Raw genomic sequence first — 24883 nt, 5'->3', positions numbered from 1 at the left:
CCAGCTTCCTAAAAATATGCAAGAAGCAAGACACGGATGAAGCAACAAGCACTGGGAACACAAAGAACACCAGGGGATCTGTTGCTGAGGTGTCTGAGGGGTGTCTATGGCAGTCTTAAGAAGAGGACATCAGATGACATCATCAGTGTTCGGTGGGGACTTTCCCACTGTGGCCCCTTTAAGAGTCTGGGCACACTTTGAGCACGTACCTAGGGAGGCTGCCTGCAGGGCCTGAATTGGGGCGGTGGCAAGGGCCATTCTTGGCTGAATCAGCTCTGGGTGGCTTCCAAATCACGAGGTGGAGTCCAGAGGACCACAGGTGAGTTATAACACAGGGTTTGTTGGAATCTGGCAGTATTAGTAGTGATGTGCATACTTAATATTTTTTATTTTTGTTTTGTAAATTCATTTTTCGGGGGTTTTGTTTGTTTTTCTTTTTCTTTTTTCATTTTCTGCAAATAGTGCACACTATTTGCCAAAAACAAACACAAAAATTGTGTTGTTCTCCATATTTTTGTTCATTTGAAACAAAGCAAAATGGCTCATTCGTCCCATTTTACACATTCATTTCAAATGAATGCCCTTCCTTAGTGTTGTAGGATGAGGGAAACTACAAATGTTGATGTATTGTGCTGTAAAGGCATATAGATAATAATTTTATAATTGTGAGCATTTGGGTAAAGTCTGTGCTTACCTTTTATGTACAGACTTTACCCTGGATTTTCATAGAGAACATATGTGTATAAATTTGCTTTGAAAAGTTACAGGTCCATTATGTCCACAGAATAACTCTATCCCTGAACTGGTCTTCATCTATCCAGCTTGATCTGTGGTCCTCTTTCCCTCTCTCTCTCTTCAGTTCAGTTGCTGGTCATCCCTCCTTCTCCCTTTTTTTTAGCTCACTTCATTGATCCAACCAAGCCATATACTCCAGATTCAGTAACAATACCCTTCCAACAATCAAGCCGGCCTTTGGAGCAGGTACACAGCACAGGGACTCTGTAAGTGCATCAAATCTCTCTCTCTCTCTCTGGCTAGTATGTGCTTCCAGTCAGGCATATAGTAATCCATGCAGGTGCTGCAGGGAAGGAGACAGGCCATTGCACGGTCACTACACCCACACATTCAGGCCGATACCGTAAGGAGCGGTAGGAAGAGCTGTGTTAGTGCCGGGGGCACCCACGGTTGCCGCACGCACAGTCTGGCTCACCTACCGCTCAATACCGTATTGAAATGTCATGCAAATGTAAGCTGCATCCGTGAAGCGTTAGGCCCGCGCAACCCATTTTACTGTAATGAGCGCTATACAGTATCCTGGGTGCGCTGGCCTAATGCTTCATGGACGCGCTGGTATCTGTCATTTCAAATGTCATTTGAAATGACAGGTACCAGGAAGTGGACAGTTCTCCTACGCTCGGGATTGCCAGTCCTCTCTCCCCTCCTCCCGAAGCAAGGTGCAGGGAGGGGGGGGGGGGAGAGAGGACTGGTGAAACAACATGTAAAGTGTAAAGCAACGAAGCGACTTACTTTTCTTGCAGCCCTCCTCTGGAGACAGACCGTGGCTCCCCTGCCTCCCGGGGGACAGCCGGCGGCGAAAGTGGCCCCGCCGGCGAAGATGGATGCCTGCACGGGCGAAAGCGTGCAATTTGGCCGCTCAAGACGTGATGTCACATGCCGTGACGCCAAACGTCGTGACATCACGCCTTGAGCGGCCAAATTGCACGCACAGGGGCCACTTTCGCCCGTGCAGGCATCCATCTTCGCCAGCAGCTGCCTCCGGGAGGCAGGGGAGCTGCGGTCCGTCTCCGGAGGAGGGCTGCAAGAAAAGTAAGTCGCTTCGTTGCTACTTTTTTTTTTTCGCTTTTTCCGCTTTCGTTGCTTTGGGAGGAGGGGAGAGAGGACTGGGGCTGCCCCGGAGACCAGCACCCATAGACGCGGCCAGGGCAGGTGAGCGGGGGCTGGGGGGAAGTTTGCCGCCTACCCTTACCCCTGCCTCTAACACAGGGGTAAGGGTAGGCAGTAAGTTAGGTTAAACGCGCGGCAAAACTGCAGGTTAAAAAAGCGATAGTCGGGGCGCGCGTTACTGTATGGGAGGGAATAGCTGATCGTTTACATCTAATATACATGCCGCGGGCGGAAGGGGTTACCCGGTGATTTAAAGAGGCGGTAAGAATGGGTTAAAGGGGATAGTGTATCGCGGGTTGGACTAACGAGGCCGAAAAGTGAGTAGAAAGCGGGTTAGAAGCAGGGTAACCGCGGCCGCACTTTACTGTATTGACCTGATTGTTTGCATCTCTTCTCTCTTCTTCTTGCTGGCTTCTGTGAGTCACTTCTCCGGAGTTATACTGGCACTTGTGATCCTTCCTTAAAATTACCAGATGATTGGCAAGCCTACTATATTTATATTTAGTTCTGATACCGAAGAAACATTTTTAAGTTTTCTTACCAAAAAATAAAAGCAGTGACCCAGTTTAACTCTGTTATGCCCGTCAGACACAGATGGCTGCGACCATGTGTACTCACTTCCTGCACTGCTCTCCTGCCCTCCCTGGGGCTGCTCGTGACTCGGGCCAGCTTTCACCGCCGCGTTCACAGGACTCCTCATGGCGGCCTGGCTGCCGCCGCCACCATCTTCCTAGACTTTGGGCTTTCCTAGTCATGCGCGCACGCGCCACCGGGCTCTCCTTTGACGCCTCATCGGCGGGAACCTCAGGGGCATCTCCAGTTGATGACATCATCAGACCGTTGTATATAAACTCCACCTTCGTCCTCAGCTAGTTGACTTGGCAACAAGTTCCGTACGTCTTTGACTACTCCCTATGTGTTCCTGAGACTACGTTTGTGCCTTGGACTTGGACCCTTTCTGGTACCCGCTCCTCGGGGGCCAGTAAACGCATTGGGGACTTGCTCTCCTTTCCTACCCCACTCTTTGGGCTGGCTCTGCGTCTCCTGGGTTCTAACCCGCAAGGCCTCCCGTTCCTCGGGACTACCTCTGGGATATCTCAGTTATCCGTGAGTTCTACAGAGGGGCTTCCTCGCTCCTCGGGGTTGTGCCCGCAGCCTGAACAGGACTGTCCATGCCTCCCGCTTCTCGGGACCATGCTTACGTTCTACAGTGACTACCAGAGCTTCCCCGCTCCTCAGAGTAGCACCTACATACTATATCGAAACTGCCAACACTTCCCTGCTCCTTGGGGCGGTGCTATGTCATCATCAAAGGCTCAGCTCGGGCTTCCCTGTCCTGTGAGTTGGCCTATAGTGATACATCATCATCCTACGCTGTGCAGTTCCTCCCCTCGGGGACCCTGCCCAGGTATTGCCTCCAGTCTGCTCTCCATGGGGGTCCTCTCCTGGTACCACGGTATCTCTCTATTGCCTCGCTCAGAGCTCTCTGATGTCTCTGACCTCGCCTTCCAACGGTGCAGACCTGTGGGGGTCCTTTCCACAGGTAGTAGCAACTTGCATCTTGGGCAAAGGGCCCTCATACCCACAAATCATATCAAATTCATCTGGGATATATCAGCTAAGAAGGGGAAAAGATACCAGAAAAAGACAAATCAACTAATCATAACAAAATAGATGACAGCAAATCAAATCACTCATCCATTCTGACCAATTATTCTGGTCTACTCTGGTTTGATACCTAGAAACGTGATGGCAAAAAAGACTATATGACCTATCTAGTCTGCCCATATGCCCAACTAATTTAATTTTACAATTCCCATCACTCCCTCAGAGATCCCTTGCTTTCTTGAACTCAGATATTGTTTTTATCTCCACCACTTCTGCTGGAAGAGTGTTCCATGTATCCACTACCCTCTCTGTAATGAAATATTTCCTAAGATTACACCTGAATCTTCCCCCTTCCACCCTATTCCCATCACCACTTGTTCTAGAGCCTCTTTTCCATTGAACGAGGATCATCTCCTATGCATGGAAAGCTTGGAGATATTTAATGTCTTTATCATATCTCCCCTATCTCGCCTTTTGTGTACATGTTTAGATCTTTAAGTCTCTTCCCATATGTTTTAGAATGAAGACCACTGACCATTTTAGTAGCCATCCTCTGGACTGATGCCAACAGTTTATATACTATTGTTTCCAGAATTATACCCAGTATTCCAAATGAGGTCTCACCAAGGACCTATACAGGCTCAATATCACCTCAACTTTTCTGCTGATCATTCTTCTCCCTAAGTAGCCAAGCACCTTTCTGGCTTTTGCTGCTGCTTTATTTACCTGTTTGGCTACCTTAAGATTATCAGATACAATCACCCCCAGATCCTGTTCTTTTTGTTGTTGAAAGAATTTCATTCCCGATACTGTACCTCTACCTTTGGTTTTTGCATCCTAAATGCATAGCTCTAGATTTTTTAGAATTAAATCTTATTTGCTAAAAGAACATAATTGAAATCAGTCTAGCAATGCACAATTAAGCTCTGGAATTTGTTGCCAGAGGATGCAGTTAGTGTAGCTGGGTTTAAAAAATGTTTGGATAAGTTATTGGAGGAGAAGTCTATTAACTGCTATTAAACAAGTTGACTTAGGGAATAGCCACTGCTATTACTGGCATCAGTTGCATGGGATCTACTTAGTGTTTGGGTACTTGTAGCCTGGATTGGCCACTGTGGAAACAGGATACTGAGCTCGATGGACCCTTGGTCTGACCCAGTATGACAATGTCTTATGTTCTTTTGTGATTGTAGCTTTCTCTAACTCCTCTCAGAAAAGAGAATCTTAATCCAGATGGACAATCAAGTGTCAGTGTTCTATATAAACAAGCAAGGGGAATAAACTCAATAGTCCTCTGCTAAGAGATTCTCTAAATTTGGTCATGGGATCTTCGACACAGGGCCCACCTGCAGGTGGCCTGCCTCTCAGGGGTTCAGAATATACTAGCAGATTGTCTCAGCAGAGTTCTGCTACCGAACAAATGGTCCCTGGATCAATGAGTAGTGAACAGTTTTTTTTTTATCTCTGGGGTCAGCCAGCAATCAGCCTATTTGCATGCAAAAACAACAGAAATGTCTCTGCTCCATATTTCCAAAGTGATCTCTAAATCACCCTCTGTAGAAATGACTGCATTGTCCTCTGATTTTAATTTGATTCTTTGGGTATTGGGTCATAAATGATCCTCTGTGGTAGAGAATTAAAGAGACTATTCATATCATGGTTCATTTGGTCCACTAAACTTTGAATAGGTGCATAATTCCCTCTTTGTGGGAACAAAGTGATGCACCATGCTTCCTTCTTTGAGGTGACAATGTACTTATGATCTTCTTTAATATTATCCCATGTGTGCGAGTACTGTATTTCCACCAGCCCCACTTCCCATGGTCCATGTAGGTCCAAAGGCCTAGCTAATTGTACTGTGAAATTAGAACTGGTTTTTTTGGAAATATCCTCACAGAGGCGTTACTAGGCAGCATTATGTAAAATCCCACTTCATTCATTGTTCTTTTTTATGAATCAAATGTCTTGAATTTCTGATACCTTTATCCAACTGTTACATTTTTCAGGCCACCTCTGCCATTTCACAAAACACTGCTTGTTCTTCTCTTTCCCTTTTATCTTTAGAACCTTATCAATGTGATATATTCTATTGTTTTGAGGACTGACTTTCAGTAATTCTTCAGGATAAAAAGAACCTTGAATGGCTTCTTCACCATAATTTTAGTATCTTGTACACTGTTTTCTGTCCCCGGTTTGAAAAATTCCATTATTATAAATCTCATCAATCCATGTTTGTAACCTTTTTCAAATTTCCCTTTAGTTTTTTTCAGTCTAATATGATCCCCCTTTTTAAAAGAGAGCTTAGCAGGTTCATATTTATTGTTATTGCCATAGATTTGTTATCTTTTCTGCTAGGAGGTAGCAAACTGTTATAGGAGCTGCTAGGAATTAGCAGTCTGTTAGAGTTTGCTCCTCCCAAGGGGAGGAGTTAGCAATCCTGTTGAGCTTTGCGACTCTGCTAGGGTTAGCAATCTGTTGGCAAACTGTTATGGAGTTGCTCCCCAGAGGGGAGAGGTCAGCAACCATATAAGATCTGTTCTTCCAGAGAGAAGGAGTTAGTATCTGTTATGGATTTCCACACAGAGTGACAACCTGATGTACGAGAGTTCCCCTGAAGGGAGGTGTTGGCCATCTGTATGGTTCCTGCTAAGAAGTAGCAATTGGTTATAATACAGTTCCTGAGGAAGGAGATGTTAGCAAGAGTTGAGGGTTAGACTGCAGGTAGCAGTTTGTTGTACTCAGCTCTTGAAGTGTGAGAGATGAGCACTCTAATGTAGAATGGTGAATCCTTGGGCCGATGGCAGATGACAGCGCCCTCAGGAGGATATCATGAGGGACCACCGACTAGACTGGAGTGTGGAGACAGACACAGATAGTTCTTTATTAGACAGGTAGTAGAACCACCAGAGGTGGCAGTAGTGAGCTGATGTGCCCGCCAAGGCCTGAAGTCCCTCAGATCCTGAAACTGCTATCTCCGGGTTTGCTGAGCTGTAGAAAGAGACTCATAGATAGTGAGTAGACAGGGTATGCTGGATACATAATCAGAAGTAGATGATACACTCACATAGATTAATAAGAAGGCTCAGTAGCTGGAGAGAATTAGGCCCTCGAGAAGCGAGTACCTGGGTCCAGGGACAGCTCTGAAAGAGTGATGGTAACTCACAGTTATCTATCTCTGTAATGGTTTCTAGGCAATAGAGAATAGTTAGTATATTCAGGAACAGGAGCCTCTAGGCGAGTACTGGTTCCTATATGCAAACTGAAATAAGAACTCACAATATCTGTATATGAAATAGCTTCTGAAATAGAAGAGAGTATTCAGAGGGTTTTAGGAACATGAGCCTTTGAGGACTGAGTACCGGTTCCTATCTGCAATCTGTAATAATAACTCACAATCTCCGTACTTCCGATAGCGTCTTAGACAGAAGAGAACCTTCAGAGTTCTAGGAACATGGACCCTCGAGAAGCGAGTACCAGTTCCTATATGCAACTGGAATAGAAACTCACAATGTTCACGTCTGCGATCGCTTCCAGGCAAGAGGGAGTCTTCTGAGTGTTCAGGGACATAGGCCCTTGAGGAGCGAGTACCGAATCCCGTCTTAGCAATCTGAAAACAGGAGAGAGTGGGGCCCCTGAGGAGCGGGTACCCCTGGTAAGTTCGAGGAGGCAGAGCAGTGGAGAATGAAGTGGGTCGAGATGATCCCCGCAATCAATCCCTTTCTAACTCGATTCGTAAGCGTAAGCAAAGACCTTTTATGTTGGAAGCAGATGACGTCACTACGGGGGGACGCCCCCAAGGTTCGTGCCCTTGCTGGTACAAACTTCAGAGCGTACGCGCAAGCCCTACGTCATCAGGAACATGGCGGATCCGCAGTGTCAGGCCAGCCCGGGGACTCTGGGAAGAAACAGCGAGAAGACGCTGCGGCAGCAACTGTCCATCAGACCCGAAGGGAGTCGCCTCAGAGGTAGAGAGGGTGGAGCGAGGGCAAGAGCAGGCACGAACGCAACAAAATTACTTTCCAGAACCGCAGAGAGTTTGAGGCTATTACATTGAGGGGGCTGGCCTGTATTGTTCTGCGATTATAATTATTCACAAAAGCCTGTAGCACATCTTTATATCAAAAAGTGTTGTGCGATGTAAAGTATTGCCACATTTTGGATTTTAAGGTCCTGTTAAATCTTTCCACAACTGCTGCCTTACCATCATTGTTGGTCACAAAATGATGATCATCTCTGTGTTTTAACAAATTCTTCACAAAGTTATTTAAAAACTCTTTATACTTGTCTGTTTGTATTTTATTGGAATATGGCCATCGTTAAATATCTTTTCAAATGCCTTGGCTATTTCATGGCCTGTCTTTGTTTTAGCATCACAACCCATGCATATTTTGAAAAGATATTTATCACTGTAAATATGTATTTGTAGCTGCTGTTATAACTGGGCAAGGCAGTCAGGTTGACCCACTCAGCCTGCCATTGTGCATCCACATCTGACACGATTTTGTTTCTTTTAAAATGTGTCCTAGCAGGTCTGTGTAAAGAATAAACATCATGATCTGTAAGCCATTCAGTTACTTATTTTCTGGTCAGTGTTTCATTACATGTTTTAGCAGCCTGAAAAAGAGGATTTATTCCATCAAGACTTCCTATAGTGCTTGGGTCATAATAATATATATTTAATAGCTGCTCGTGCATGGTTGCAGTGGTCTGCATTTAAAACAAAAATCTCAAGCCTGGTTTTATTCACTTTGCATGCCTGAGTTTCTAATACCCCAACCCCCAAATCCTGCTATCAATCATCCTTTTTGAATATTACAAAAGATTCTGCTCACATTTCACTCTGCATGTCTGCCTGGCAGGGTATGTGTATTTACACTGAAGGGGGAGGAGAGAAGTAGGAAAGAGAGAGAGAGAGAGAGAGCTTCCTGCTGTGTCACAGCTAATAACAATTCACTCTGTATGCCAGCTAGGCAGGCTATGTGGGCATGCACATTTACACTGAGGAGAGGAACATAGAAGGGGCTACTCCTTTCACTTCTATGAGGTGGGAGGAGTATGGACGGTGTTATTGATGTGGTTTGTGTTAGGTGGAAGGAGGGTCAGGGACAGGTTGAGAACATAGTTTGGGGTGGGAGGGGTATGTTTTGGGGTGGGGTTTGGGCATAGCTACCCTATTCAATTCTATGGGGTGGGAGGGGCATGGGCAGAGTTTGGGTGGGACTGGGCAGGGCTTAGACTAGAAGTGAACACTGATTGGCTGATATCAATTTTGAATGACAGTATACCCATTATTCTACTGGTGAGCCAGTTTATATAGTGTATCTGGATTTCCAGAAAGCATTTGACAAAGTTCCTCATGAGAAACTTCTTAGGAAATTAGAAAGTCATGGGATAGGTGACAGTGTTCCATTGTGGATTGCCAACTGGTTAAAAGATAGAAAAAAGAGAGTATGACTAAATGTGCAGATCTTGACAATGGAATGTCTAATAGATTTTGATCTCCAGAATGCGGAGCATGACTTGGAGCATGTGTTCTGAATGTGGATTATATCCTAGGTGATGTAACTTTATGAAGCAAATTATGAATAATAACAGCAACTTTGTAGGAAATCCGATGAGACATGCGGAGCCAATGTAGGGATTCAAGAAATAGGGAAATGTGGTCACAAATGGATAATCCGGAAAGTAAACGTGCAGTGGAATTCTGAATAATTTGAAGTAAATGCAGTGTAGATTGTAGAAGGCCGGCAAGCAGAGAATTGCAGTAATAAAGGTCGATTTAATATTAAAGCTTGTAAGACAGTCTGAAAATTATTTGGATTCAAGAAAGTGTGTAAGATGACAGAGTAATTTCAATTTATAAAATGAGGACCAAACAACAGATCGTATATGAAATTTCATAGAAAGCATAGGGTCAAGAACCACACCAAGATTACATGCTTTTTCTGAAAAATAAAGAATAGAGTGTGAGTAGTGGAGGTGTTGGGTATGAAGCAGGCTGCTCTAAAGAAAGGATTTTGGTCTTTCCAATGTTAAGAGACAGCTTATTTTGAGAAAGCCAGTCTTGAATCTCGGGTAGACAGTGAGAAAGAAACTGATTGGTTTCAAACCAACTAGATTTCAATGAAAAAACAAACTGGATGTCATCATCATGAAGCTTGAATGACAAACCAAGCTGGCCATGAATCCTGTATAAGGGAGTGAGGTATAGGACAAAGGACATAGAGTATCCCTGTGGTGCACACAACAAAATCTGATGCCAAGATGATACAAAAGAATTGATCTTAATTTGATAAAAACAATTGCTGAGGTAGGAGGAGAACCAATCAAGGACTGAACTACTTATACCTATAACTATGAGTCTAGATATGAAAACATTGTGATCAAGAGTGTCAAATGTGGCACTGATATCTAATAAAACAAAAAAGTAACTAGTGCTGGAGTCAAAACCAGTGTTCAAAAGAGAAATAAGCAACATCTCAATGTTGTGTGCTTTACAAAAGCCAAATTAATGTTGATCAAATAACACGTTATCTTCATTTCTGTTTTACTGCAATTTAATCTTATTTACTTTCATTCAATCTGATATTGTGCGATTGGACGCACGTTTTGGATGCACTAGCTTTACCCCTTATTCAGTAAGGGGTAATAGCGTGTCCAAAACGCGCGTCCAACCCCCCGAACCTAATAGCGCTTGCTACATGCAAATGCAAGTTGATGGCCCTATTAGGTATTCCCATGCGATACCGAAAGTAAAAGGTGCAGCCAAGCTGCACATTTTACTTTCAGAAATTAGCGCCTACCCAAAGGTAGGTGCTAATTTCTCCGAGCACCGGGAAAGTGCACAGAAGAGCAAGGTGGTAATTACTGCCGCTGAATATCCCTTATGAAGGACTGGACCTTGTTGGAGCAGGTCATGGCGATATTAAGTCGGAGGTCCCAAAAGTTAAAAAAAAGTAAAAAAAAAAAAAAATAGAAAAAAAAAATTTGAAATGGGCCCATGGCTCGCGGGTCGAAAACCAGATGCTCAATTTTGCCGGCGTCTGGTTTCCAAACCCGTGGCTGTCAGCGGGCTCGAGTACCGAGGCCGGCAAAATTGAGCGTCGGCTGTCAAACCCGCTGACATCCGCTGCTCCTGTCCAAAACGAGGCGCTAGGGGTGCACTAGTGTCCCTAGCGCCTCTTTTTACCGCCGGCCCTAATTTTAATAGATTAAAATACGGTATCGCGCGTACAGGAGAGCGGCCTGTGCACGCGCCGAGAGAGCGGGCGCTCTCTTGCGATTTTACTGTATCGGCATGACTATGATTACAAAGCTTTAGTTACACTACCTCCTGGTTGTTCAAATAATAACCAATTTAAAATTTATGCTAGTCTTTAAATCCATCCATGGTGATGCTCCAGATTATCTGACTAATTTAATCAAAAGTTATACCCACTCTTGTTCACTCCATTCAGCAGATTCTGTATTGTTTGTTCTCCCATCTCTTAAACAAATGCAATGCATATATCGAAAACTTAAAGATGCATTTTTTCTGTAGCCAGCCCAATGTTATGGAATTCATTCTGTTTCTTAAAAATTCTGTTTCTGAAAAAGTTTTTGTTTCTTTAGTTTTCTAATCTCATGAAATTATTTAATTGCTGTATTTTGTTTATTGATTTGTGTATTCTTTTTATTGTTTTTGAAATGCCTTTCATATTGGATCAATGGGTTATATGCTCCCCTGCTAGCAGATTGAGACAGTCAGGTTTCAAAGCTGATGTCACCTTAGATACACCCTTGCAGTGACCTCAGCCTTTCAGTATTCTCTTCAAAAGCCATTGGGGACATACTATTGAAAAAACTTGATTATAACTTGATTGTAAGTTGATTAAAACGATTAAAAATGGATAACCGTAACTATACTCAACCAAACATAAATGCTTAGTCCCAGCAAAATTATAGATGCCCTGATCTAAGGATTGAGTGACGGCTTGCCCATAACCTCTTGGAATCGATATTCCCTTCACCGATGATTCTTGGGTGGGATGTTGAGTCCATCTGTCTTCACTAAGGAAATCGAAATTATCAGGTAAGTAATTTCTCCATTTCCTAGCATGTAGCCAGATGGACTCAGGATCAATGGGATATACAAATCTCAATAGGCAAAGCATGTCCATATCTGTTAGGAGACAGAGATACTGAAGGGCTGTATCTAAGGTGACATCAGCTTTGAAATCTGACTCCATCTCCATCTGCTAGCAGAGGAGCATATAATCCATTGGTCCTGAGTTCATCTGGCTACATGCTAGGAACTTTATTTTGTAATAAGCATAGACAATTTTATTGAATCAAACAGAATATAAATTTCAAAATACATGAGTAAAATAAAGCTGAATATCACAATATAATTGAGAATGTTTGAAGAGAGTGTAGGGGAGAGAATAGAATCTTCTTGAGACACCCCACATTCAAGTGTTTTTGATGTCAAAAAATGATCTCAGAAGAAATGGAGCCATTGCAGAACTATACCTCCAGAACTAAATCAATCAACTTTTTCAATAAATTGTTATAATCAATGGTATCAGAAGCTGCCAATAGATCTAACAAATTTAATAAAGAGGATACTTCCCTGTCTGGATTCCTTTGAAGATCAACTGGAGCAACTATGGCTGGCTTGGTTCTGTACCCCCTAGCCTGAAACCTGATTGAAATGGATTAAAAAAAAAATGTCTTTACAAATATTATGTATCTCAAATATGGGAATCATCTGAAGTTAGCACTTTTTAAAAAAATATATAGCAAATCAGAATACACTTTCCAATATTTGTGATTTTAAAAGCTTGTTCTATTTACTTTTCAACTGATTTAGGACCCAATTCACTAAGCATAGAATGTAAGATTTGAGGAATAATTCACTAAGGGCCACATTTTATAACATGCATGCAGGCGTAGATTTCTGCGTGCAACCCGGCGCGCACAAATCTACGCCCGATTTTATATCATGCACGAGCAGCCGCACGCATGTTATAAAATCCGGGATCGGCGCATACAAGGGGGGCCGAGCCCTAGAGACACCCCAAGGGCTTTCCCCATTCCCTCCGAGGGGGCTCCGAAATCAGAGCAGCCTCGGAGGGAACTTTCCTTCCACCACCCCCCCCCCCACCATCCCCTCCCTTCCCCTATCTAACCCACCCCCCCAGCCCTATCTAAAACCACCCCCTACCTTTGTTGGATTATTTACGCCGGCCTCTGGGCAGGCGTAGGTTGCGCACGCTGGCCGAGTGCCGGCACGCGATCCCCAGCCAAGAAGTACAGAGTCATGCATATGGGGAGTGGAAATCCGAATGAACTGTATTCGATCGGGGGAGAAAGGCTTATGTGCACAGAGCAGGAGAGAAACCTTGGGGTGATAGTGTCTAATGATCTGAAGTCGGTGAAACAATGTGACAAGGTGATAGCTAAAGCCAGAAGAATGCTGGGCTGCATAGAGAGAGGAATATCGAGTAAGAAAAGGGAAGTGATAATCCCCTTGTACAGGTCCTTGGTGAGGCCTCACCTGGAGTACTGTGTTCAGTTCTGGAGACCGTATCTCCAAAGAGACAGAGACAAGATGGAGGCAGTCCAGAGAAGGGTGACCAAAAAGGTGGAAGGTCTTCATTGAATGACTTATGAGGCGAGATTGAAGAATCTAAATATGTACACCCTGGATGAAAGGAGGAGCAGAGGTGATATGATATAGACTTTCAGATACTTGAAAGGTTTTAATGATCCAAAGACAACGACAAACCTTTTCTGTCAGAAAAAAATCAGCAGAACCAGGGGTCACGATTTGAAGCTCCAGGGAGGAAGACTCAGAACCAATGTCAGGAAGTATTTCTTCACGAAGAGGATGGTGGATGCCTGGAATGCCCTTCCGGAGGAAAATATCTATCAACTATGAAAGCTCTTTACTGACAGTGAATGCAGAATAAATGTTCACTGCTCTTCAAAGCACCCCCCCCCCGCCCCGAGGACAGCCAAGAGCGATGTTGCAGGAAGTATTTTGGACCAAAGGGAGCCTCAGAACTACCTGGGAAGCAAGGAGGGTTCTAACCAATAGGGAGAGAGAAAAAGGAGAGACATGAGTATCTGCTGAAAGGAAAGACAGAAGCAATAGGGAGCTAATAGTGAAAGGAGACCAGGATCTGGCATTTGTGTGAATCCCATGCGAACCCCCCCTCCCTCCCAAAAAAAAAAAAAAATATAGAGGTGTGCTGCACCAAGGGGAGCACTGCTGAGCACCAGTGAAAGGGAAAGAATCTCTCAAGAGGGAAAAGGGTTGAGCTGGGAATAAGAACATAAGAACATCCCATACTGGGTCAGACCAAGGGTCCATCAAGCCGAGCATCCTGTCTCCAACAGTGGCCAATCCAGGCCATAAGAACCTGGCAAGTACCCAAAAACTAAGTCTATCCCATGTTACCGTTGCTAGTAATAGCAGTGGCTATTTTCTAAGTCAACTTAATTAATAGCAGTCAATGGACTTCTCCTCCAAGAACTTATCCAGTCCTTTTTTAAACACAGCTATACTAACTGCACTAACCACATCCTCTGGCAACAAATTCCAGAGTTTAATTGTGCGTTGAGTGAAAAAGAACTTTCTCCAATTAGTTTTAAATGTGCCACATGCTAACTTCATGGAATGCCCCCTAGTCTTTCTATTATCCGAAAGCGTAAATAACTGATTCACATCTACCCGTTTTAGACCTCTCATGATTTTAAACACCTCTATCATATCCCCCCTCAGCCATCTCTTCTCCAAGCTGAAAAGGCTTAACCTCTTTAGTCTTTCCTCATAGGGGAGGCTGTTCCATTCCCCTTATCATTTTGTTAGCCCTTCTCCACCGCAATTATATCTTTTTTGAGATGCGGCGACCAGAATTGTACACAGTATTCAAGGTGCGGTACATGGAGCGATACAGAGGCATTATGACATTTTCTGTTTTATTCACCATTCCCTTTCTAATAATTCCCAACATTCTGTTTGCTTTTTTGACTGCCGCAGCACACTGAACCGACAATTTCAATGTGTTATCCACTATGACGCCTAGATCTCTTTCTTGGGTAGTAGCACCTAATATGGAACCTAACATTTTGTAACTATGGCATGGGTTATTTTATTTTTCCCTATATGCATCACCTTGCACTTATACTTATACTTATGAAAAGTATATTCCTCGACAACCATTGTATATACAAATTTATTCCTCCTACAAATGTTGATATCAATCATATCTAGCAGAATCTCCCTGCCCCTCTTCTGACTAACCACTATCATGTATCCCACTTAGTTAATTATTACTTGTATAACTTCCATATTATTCGTATGTTATTGTTTTTGTTATTATTGTTATTTCTACTATTCCTATTATAATCATGTGACAAATGTAAAGCCTGTTGCTAAGTTCTGTTCTCTGTAAACCGATGAGATGTTCCCAACGTTCGTCGGTATATAAAAGATATTAAATAAATAAATAAATAAATAAATCCACATTAAATTTCATCTGCCATTTGGATGCCCAATTTTCCAGTCTCACAAGGTCTTCCTGCAATTTATCACAATCTGTTTGTGATTTAACTCCTCTGAACAATTTTGAATCATCTGCAAATTTGATTACCTCACTCTTCGTATTTCTTTCCAGATCATTTATAAATATATTGAAAAGTAAGGGTCCCAGTACAGATCCCTGAGGCACTCCTCCCTTGCTTTCCTTCCCTACTTCAGGAAACACTGGCTGCAGTTTCTGTAGAGGAGGGTGTCATTCCTCCTCTGAAGGAGCCAACAGAGATACGAAAACAACCAACAAAACAATCTAAATCTTAACTCTAATAGAACCAGGGGGTGTTCACTAAAGGTGTATTCCTTTACTAGATGCTACACAGAGTGTACTGTGCTAAGAGTCTTACTGTGGGATATTATTCTGCTATTTTGATTGCCATTGCATTTGTATTTCTTCGCCTTTGACAAAGAGTAAAGTTGTGTTGAAAGTTTCAGCATATTGTAGTGTATCCTGGGTCACCTGCTCAGGAACAGGGATTCTAATTGCATTGAATCTGGGGTCCATGGGTCATTTTCCTCAGTATTTAAAGAACCTGCAACCCTTATCCGGCCCTATTACACGGGAGCTGGGAGGGCAGCACACATCCAGTTATTGGTGGTAGGTTTCTCCAACGTCACCTGGCGGGGTGCTACAGATGTAAGTAAATGTGTATGAGTGGGCATATGTGAGGGAGAGAAGTGTGTTTGTGGGCATGTGTGAGTGTGCAAGAATGAGAGTAAGAATGTGCATATGAGAGAGTGTGCATAGGAGAATGAGCTTGTAAGTGTGTCTGACAGAGGTGAAAATATGAGTGCATAACCTTCCCCTCTACTCCAATCTAGAACAATCTCAGGCCAACTGGAAATAGAAAGTTCCTAGGTATGACAATAGGATACAAGCATTCAAATATCTAGCAAGCTTCAATAAAGTAGCAGGAAGTAATGTTTCCCACAGCATAGCTTCCCACACCCATCTTTCTGGTTAGATTTAGTAAATATTGTGCCTGTGCCTGCTATCCAAAGGCATTAACTTCCATCTGCCCATACTAAGAGGACAATTTTCATTATTTGTCTGATTTACTCAAGTAAATAGGCTATTTGAAAACTTTCCTGCCTCAATCAGGCTAAAAGCGTGCACAGGTTTCCATAGTATATGCTTCCTTTAGCCAAATAAAGGGAAGGTTTGCCGAGAGGCGCATTTTGAGAAGGATTGATAATGCTTGTAGACTGGATTTTCAAATCTACTTGTGTTTTCCAAGAAAAATATTCTTGAACAAAATGCAAGTGCAAAGTCTGTGAGGTTTTCATACACATACACAGTTTTCAAAGGGAGACTCTGTGTGTGATTTTTCTTTAAAAATCAGGTACAGAGTACCCATGGGCTTTTCACCTAGATGGGCTGTTGGAAAATTGCATCCTAAATCTCATCTGCCAGTTGTCTGCATAGCCACTTCTGTTGCATATTTAATGGTACAATAGCTTGGGGGTCTTTAAAAAAAAAAAAAAAATGGGAACCTTGCTACTTTTTGCCTTTCTCTAGATCAGGGGTGGGCAAGTCCGATCCTCGAGGGCTGCAAACCAGTCGGGTTTTCAGGATACCCCTAATGAATATGCATGAAATAGATTTGCATACAACTGAGGCAGTGTGTATGCAGGTCTCTCTCATGCATATTCATTAAGGATATCCTGAAAACCCGACTGGTTTGCAGCCCTCGAGGACCGGACTTGCCCACCCCTGCTCTAGATCGTTGATTAAAAATATTAATCAATAGTCCTGACAGACCCTTCCATGGCACACATACTTGTGATTATATTCTAATGAAAATATGTGCCATTAAGATCCACTGGAGTATCTCCTTGGGCCTTTACTGATTTGTAATGTTATTCTGAAGCCCCCCCCCGTTTTTCTTAACCAAAATATCAGCCTAAGACAGCTCAAGTTAAGGTTGGTTAACCTGAAAGGGCCTTCACTAACATGGCTACTCCTTTAGCCTTGGGATACATTCTAGCAGATTCCTTGATTAGGGTAAAGCTAGTTTAGAAGGAAAGTGTACCCAGTCCCATTTTGTTTTTAAAGTTCTATAGGAGGAGGCAGTGAGACTGGAGAGAGATTTTCCTAAGCAGAATGTTTTGAGTTTACAAGTGTGACATTCCTTTAATTGCACAAACTTCATGGGTTTGTAAATCTTTTTATTAAAAGAAGAGTTCTCTTTCCACACAGTAGTAAAGCCTTGGCATGTACAGTATAAAAATAACCAACCATAATTACACCAAATTTCTTGTATCAATTGCAAGACTTGGGTCTCTTCGGTACAATTACTTATCAATACAAAAAAAAAAACCGGGAAAAATTGATAAATAACACATAACAGCAAGAAAATTACTAGGAATCACCATGTAGAAGAGAATTAGGGCTGTGCACATAGTTAAATATTGCAGTGATGTGAGAATGCAGTTTTAAGTTATTGCTGCCTGCAGAGAAAGTCATCTGAAAAGTAGTGTTTGGATTGTTGGGATTAAGATTAAAAATACTATTTTTGGTAAAAAAATTATACATTTTGCTTTTGGACCCATGGGAGATTTTTAACTTCCCTTACCTCTCCCATTGCAAGTGCCCCTATTAAAAAAAATATCTGACTTTATATCACCACCTCCTCCCTAATGATCCATTGGTCATTATAGATATTTAAACGTTTTTAAAGAAATACTGAACGGTATTGAATACTGAGTATGAGAGTCTGTGGAGAGGTGAAACTCTTCTGCAACGCATGAGAAGCTGGGAGTAGAGCTGAGAGCAGGGAAGAGTACTCCAGAGACCTGAGCTCTTCTTGGTGATCCATCTTCACTTGGCATCACTCTTGACAGGGAGTGGAACTGTGACAATTTTCCCTTTTTAATTCTTTAAAAAACTTGACTACTCTGTGTTTTTATTTTCCTCGTGAATGTTCTGTGTCCGCCTGTATGCCTAAAGGCATGAAGCATTCGATGGGGCATTTTACATTCTGTTGGGAGAAAATGGAAAATATAGAAGTTTGCATGATACGACATTAGGACAGATATAAAACCATTTTTGACATTGCTGGCTATGACTATGAATACGCTGAATCATGGTATGTATTAAAAACGTTACCACTGTTTCTTTCCCTATCATGAATGACTGGACATAGAGAGTTTTGCAGAGCAATGTTAGTCTTAAGGCTAAAGAGATCATACCTGTTTTTATAATTTTTATTTTTCTCTGTTGAAAAGACTTTGCATTTATTTTCTCTGTTATATGTAATGTGCCAAAGGTTATTTTTCCACAATAAAATAATTAAAAAAAACAACTTGTACAGTACCTGTAATACATCAAATTTTCAGCAAAAAGAAAAATGTACCTCTGATAATAGGGATGAGAAGAAATATAATCAATTACTCTGTATGGGTGAATTGATAAGAATAAGATGGCCAATTTACTCTTTTGTATGTCTGCTGTATTTGCATTTATGGAAAAGCTATTATGCACAGATATCTGGAGAATGGTCCACCACAAGCTTGTTGTTGGCCATATGTGGTTTTTCTATACCATAGATTTTTAATGTCACAGAATAAAATGAACTTAATGTATATGTTTTAAGCCTGGAGCATCACTAAATATGCCTCCAAAAGACCATAAGCTATTAAGAAGCAAGTGAATAAACAAAGACTGGGTAACAGCTTCTAATGTTGCTCTATGACAACACCAGAAGTTATATTCAGAGGATACAAGACTTGGTGCACCCTTCACCAGTAGCTGAGTGCTATAGGGCAGATTTTCAAAGGCATACGCACGTCGGGCCTATTTTAAAAAGGTCCGGCGATGCGCGTAAAGCTCCGGGACACGTGTAAGTCCTGAGACTTGCAAAAAGGGGCGGGGAGGGAGCGGGGCGGGGTCAGGCTCCCGGCACAGTGGCCACAGAGGCAAGCGCAAAAGGTAAGACAAAAGTCAGGGGGTTTAGGGGAAGGGGTGGTAAAGTTAAGTTAGGGGGAACGGGGGAAGGCAGCGCGGCTTGGTGCGCGCAAGGTGCACAATTGTGCACCCCTTGTATGCACCGACCCCTGATTTTATAACTTGTGCGTGCCTGTGTGCATAAGTTATAAAATTGGTTGAACATTTGCACGCGCCAGGTAGCACGTGCACATGTACGCCTGCACGTGTGTTATAAAATCTAACCCAATGTGCATTTGTAACTAGCTAGAGGGACAAAGCTTCACCCAGGACACAAAGCCTGGTACTACAGATCGGTGGGTCAGATCTAATCCACAACCACAATGGAGAATCTGTCATAGGGTGATAAAGTACATCCCTTTAACCAAGCACTGTATAATGTTGCTAGAGCCTTGATGTGAGACATTTTGCATTTAAAGTACTGCAAATAAGTCTGACTTCAAATTCATTAGTAGTTAGAAATGACTATTGAGAATCCTAAACACTCGTATCTAAATCCACTAAACAGAGCACAGAATCAGGATGAAAGAAAGGGATTTGTTCTTCATTTAACCAAATCACACCACCTAAAGAACATATGGGCAGACTGAATGGGTCAATTGGTCTTTATCTGCTGGTGTTTACCATATCACTCTTTTTTAAGGGAAAGGGTGCACTTACAGTGAGAGGTACTATCAAAAATTAGGCAGTGTTAGATACTTACAAAATTAGCATTCTGGTGGTATCTTTGCGAAAACTGTGTATAGGTGTGACCAGTGCCACCATCAGGCAAGGCCTCAGCACCAGGTCTCCGGCAATTGTCACAGCGCCAACCCTGTAAATGCAACCACATTTTCTTTTAAATACCAGCAGTTGCATGCATCATTAGTAAATATAAATCCATACCAGTTAATATTAAACCTGTGGACCAATTTGTTTGAGTAGATAAAGTGTTGGGTTTTTTTTTATTGTTTTGTGGCACAGCAGCATCTCTCTCTTTCTTTGGGCTTCCAGCTCAATCTGAATCTGTTCTAACTGGAGGCAACATAACCATGAACTTTAATTTACAGTTACCTGGGGTTTACTCCTTCTATGTCAATGTATTAGGGACAGTCCTCTGACTGAGACATACAGTTCACAGTTCCTCCTGAAATTCAGCACAAGAATACTCAAACCAGCCAAAAGGTGTCACTCTTGAGTAACAGCTGGGACTTTCTGCAAGCTGAGGGCTTTGAACCAAGGCCTTCAAAGCATTTTTAACTCAAGGAACATGAAGGGAGTCCAGGAATTCAGTGTGGTTGTCCCATGCAGCTGTGCACAAGGCCAGTAGCTTGACTCCCCCCAGTATATTCCTAACAGTATTTTATTCTAATGCATCAGAGCACATTCAGTCAATCACGTACTTGCTGAATGGTTCTCCAATACAGAAGGCATTAGAGCAGGGGGTCGGCAACACTTTTTTTTTTTGGCAGCATGCTGAATCCTGCTGACTACAGAAATGAAACCCCTCAAACTGAATAATGAGCAGCAGTCCTTTGAGCATATACAATGAAACTTTATGCCACAACACAAGTCTTAATAGTGCCAAATTCTTTGCTTCTGGACCCCATTCATTCACATGATTGTGAGCATGTCCCATTTTTCTTCTGGATGTGAACAGTTTGTTTGCAAAGATCTGTTTAAAACTGTCACCAGCAACTGCGCAAACATTAAAATAAAGTCCTGCATTTTCCAGGTTGCTGTACAGTGTTTGGAACTGTCAACGTTGTTAACTTTCTTTCCTAAATGTATTTGCACTCCAGTCTGCCTAACCCTTCACATCTGAATAAACAATTTTGTAGATTTAAAACATCTGTGAGCAGAGCAGCAAATACTCTGGCAAGGTCAACAAGGGCTTCCTGAGTGAATCTCTAAAGGAGAGAAAAGGGTCTGCACATTTTCCCACAATACCTAGCTCCACAATTAAATCCCCTCAGGTTTCCTTGACTAACTCATAGCTGTAACAATACAATGAGGCCTCTGTCTCTCCCTGGACCTGGCCCTCACCTTCTCTAGCAAGGCATAATTAGGATCATATTTGTGAGGTGCTCTCCATGGGAGAAAATCTTTAGTGCAGTGGGCACTATTCATTATGCCAATAAGACCACTGCTTTCATGCCTACCTGCTGCCCTCCATAGCAGGTACAGGAACAAATGGCTCCCAGGTATTCCTTCTGCCATTGTTCTCCTACACTGTACATCTTTCCATCATCATAGCATGTTGCTTCATCTGTAAAAATGGAAAAGGATCTCATTTTATGCAGGGCATGCTAAAGCTCCTTTCCAATGTACTATTATACCTTGTTCAAATATACTGTATGTACATTTTATGGATCTAATATACACTTCAGTACTTTGATTCTGGGCTTGTTTGCAATTTCTAGACCGCTTAGTGGCCATTGAAGCCATTATGCATTTTCTTGCTACCAAATTTTGGCTGTAGCAGAACATTCAGATGTTTAGTTTGCATGGCTTTTTTTTTTTTTTTTTTTTTTAACTGTGTACCATAGCTGCTATTCACCAAGTAATGTTTTTTTATATTTTGGCCCAAATTGGTTTTACTCTACATAAAATATTTCATTTTATTTAAAATTCTTATATTCTGCAATTTCCATCGATCAATGCAAATAACAAACTTACATTCATAAATGAAAACAATACAGAACACATAAAATAATAATAAAAACTACAATAAAAATACAGCATTTAAAACACAAATGTATAACCACAACTCATTTTACTTATGCTTTGTAATAACAGTAAAACATTAAGATCACTGAGAGTACACCTGTGACTTTACTTTCTTTCTAAATTTAAAATCGTCCTGGCTCTTCATGAGTTTGCAATGGCAAACTATTCCACAATAGAGATCCAGTAATAGAAAAAACCTTTGTTCTTTCTCGTTCATGTGGTATTGAAATAATGATGAGATATCGATACAATTCTAACTAGAAGAAAGGAAAACTAACTGAATTTTAAAAATTACCCTTTGTAGACAAATAATAGTTTTCCAAATATACTGCTCTATGATTAATGTCAGAAATTTTACATTGTATCCTCTCAATAAATTAGAAACTAATGAGGCATTTTCATTTGTTCATTCTACTTTAAATTAAATACTGAACCAATTGTAAAATTTATAGCTTTTTTTGAAAAACCCATGAAAATGCTATAAATATAGCGAAAATAGCACCTGCGATAAAAAAGGGGTGTGGTTAGGCTAATTACTGAGAGAGAGAGAGAGAGCACCTCTGATAAAAATCAGTCTGACACTCTCTATATATGTGCAATGGATTGTACAAATTAACTCCACTTGTTACACTTTTCATGCATTATGGCTGCAAATGTTTAGTGATGTCAATATTACTATGAATACCTCAGAATGTGTCTGTACAACACCCTCCCAAATCCCACCCCATCTTCTGAAACCCACCCCGATTCAAAGTGCCCCTTTATAATGATACATATATAGAGAGAGTGTCAGACTACCTCTATACAGAGGCTCTCTCATTATTTCTAATCATAATGCATAATAAATTTGCTGGATCCCTTAAATCGCTTTATCCACATTCTCTATGTCTTTTTTAGAATTAATATCAGGTGAAATCCCTTACTGAAAAGGGCTCTTTGTTCACACCTTTCAGTTCCAGTATCCTAAAATATTTTGAGTCTTTTCTTTTCTTTTCTTTTTTAATGGTCCCAGCCTGTAGTAGAGGAAATGTGCAGTCATCATGTATCCTTAGCTCCAAACGCTTTCAGAGTTAAAGTGGTGATTCAGATACATGAGACAGATTCTTAGCTGCTGAACATGCTGAAGGTTTTAGCAAAATGCAGCAGACCAAAGGGCACTTCATTGAGAGCTAGTTGTATGAATCACACTCTTATTTACCCCAGGTCAGGTTGGCCACCACTTGAATGATAAACCTTGAAGGAACATCTACCAACAGGAACTGGTATTAACTCGGTACTGTGCTGCTTAAAGGGAAGAATGATTTTCTATGTCACAGCAAGCTGTTGAAAGCATTGTGATGTTGGCATCACTGTTTAAGGTTCAGCTGAAACTCTTATCAGTCTGGTGCATATCAACAACCTCATGACATTTAAAAAAACAGCATACAGAATGACAACCTGGCTTCAGTCCAATCTAAATTGTGCAAGCTAGCATATCTGAATCCCTATACTTGGAAAAAGGCCTACATGCAGGGGGGACAGCAGAATGCCTCCCCCCCCCCCCCCTCACACACACACACACAAAAGATTGCAGATCAGGTGACCAAACACAAAGAAAGATACCTACGTGGTTCACACTTGAACTCTCCTTTGCCGTTTCCAAGGCAAGTGCAGCTCATCATCTGTCCATTCTCACCTTGGCGGTCCCATTTCTCTCCAATCTTATGGTTTACACCATTATCATGGCACCATTCTGCACAGAAAACATAGCCAGTGTGACAGGTTATTACAAGGAAAGCACACCTGCCAATAAATAATATGCAGAGTAAACCCTCCTGATCATCTAGTAGTGAAAAGTACACGCAAAACGTAGTGACTTGTTCAGTTTATACTGATAGTTATCTGTCATTCATTAAACAAATTGTCAATATTAAAGAAATTAAATAGTTGAGAAAATTGTGCAAATCATGGAATGTGATATTTAATACCACAATGATGTATTTTAATTAATTAATTTAAAATCTTATATTCCACAGCTTCCAAAATGTTTTGTCCAGTGCATCTATGAACTAAATATTTTACCATGGAGTTTGCACAATATTATTTATGTGAGAGTGCTCTTCCTCTTTACCAGCTTTACCCGAGCCTCAACCATGCCTGCACACATTGTTGCCTGAACCTGTCTGTGCCACTCTGTTACACAGATGACCTCTGCAGCAAAGGCTGCAATAAATAAAAATATACACCGAAGACCAAGCAGGAAACTTGGCAGCTGGGCTTCATGTGACCCCAAATGCACTTCCTGTCCCCCACCCTATCAAAGCCACATTTAGGATTATCCTACGACCTCTAGTGGCAAAGAGCCAAAGGTCTCCAAGACCATCCTCTGCATAAGCCACCAGAAGGTGCTCTGATTCTCAGTTTTCAACCAACCAAACTGCCACTCTCTCAAAACGCAAAATGAGAAGTTTCAACAAAAGTTTTAAATTCTCATGTTATATATTCCTAAAACTAGTTTGCAGTGAATTTTATAAGCATAATCTGTTAAAATGAGAAAAAGGTACTATAATGCGCCTGAAAGATGTAATATCTTTTACAGTACATCATGCCACCTCTCAGCTTCATCTTGTCCCGACAACCAGGGCTTCTGCCTTTTGATACCGGGCAACCAAGATTCCATGTTGATTTAGCATTGGGTATAATGCCATAGACCCCACTAAGCAAATTCGTATCATACACAATTGGGTATTTGTGAAAATCTATGCAATGTGTAGTGTATATGAACCAAAGTTGCCTACCCTCAAAAGACACAAAATGACACACAACCATGCATTTTGACAGGGCTGTTGAAGCGAGTTTGAACTTCAAGTTCTTGCACCTTAGCAAATTTCACTGTTCACCTGTACACAATGAACATCACTATTCATTTAACTGTTAAATCTAGTCTAAGAATAAATGGATCAAAAACTACCCCTATCGCCAAAATGTTATTGTCACCACCATATGACTTAGGAAATTGCAGACATTCATTAGAAAGGAATTCATTAAACAGAACCAAGCAAGTTGAAGACAATTTGCTTCAGGACTGGCCCAGCAGCAGCACTGTGCAAAAAATCCAGTTTCAGTTTCCAAGTCAGCGGGGCTGAGGATGCTGT

General features: G+C 41.8%; 1 protein-coding gene across 6 annotated transcripts in view; it reads right to left on the bottom strand.

Annotated features, from left to right (window-relative positions):
- Positions 1–17242: 17242 nt before the first annotated feature.
- The window catches only part of FN1 (fibronectin 1), a 203870-nt gene continuing 196229 nt past the window's right edge, over positions 17243–24883 (bottom strand). For all 6 annotated transcript variants that reach the window (XM_029606113.1, XM_029606114.1, XM_029606116.1 and 3 more), the window contains 4 exons: positions 23356–23481; positions 21182–21288; positions 19744–19854; positions 17243–18075 (listed from right to left, as the gene is read on the bottom strand). In XM_029606113.1, coding sequence (XP_029461973.1) covers positions 18001–18075; positions 19744–19854; positions 21182–21288; positions 23356–23481 — 419 coding nt within the window. In that variant the 3' untranslated portion in view covers positions 17243–18000. The remainder of the gene's footprint in view (positions 18076–19743; positions 19855–21181; positions 21289–23355; positions 23482–24883) is intronic.

The sequence above is a fragment of the Rhinatrema bivittatum genome, chromosome 6, assembly GCF_901001135.1.
Source record: "Rhinatrema bivittatum chromosome 6, aRhiBiv1.1, whole genome shotgun sequence".
Classification (NCBI taxonomy): Eukaryota; Metazoa; Chordata; class Amphibia; order Gymnophiona; family Rhinatrematidae; genus Rhinatrema; species Rhinatrema bivittatum.
The sequence above is the reverse complement of the archived record's forward strand: the minus strand, read 5'-3'. Positions and strand labels throughout refer to the sequence as shown.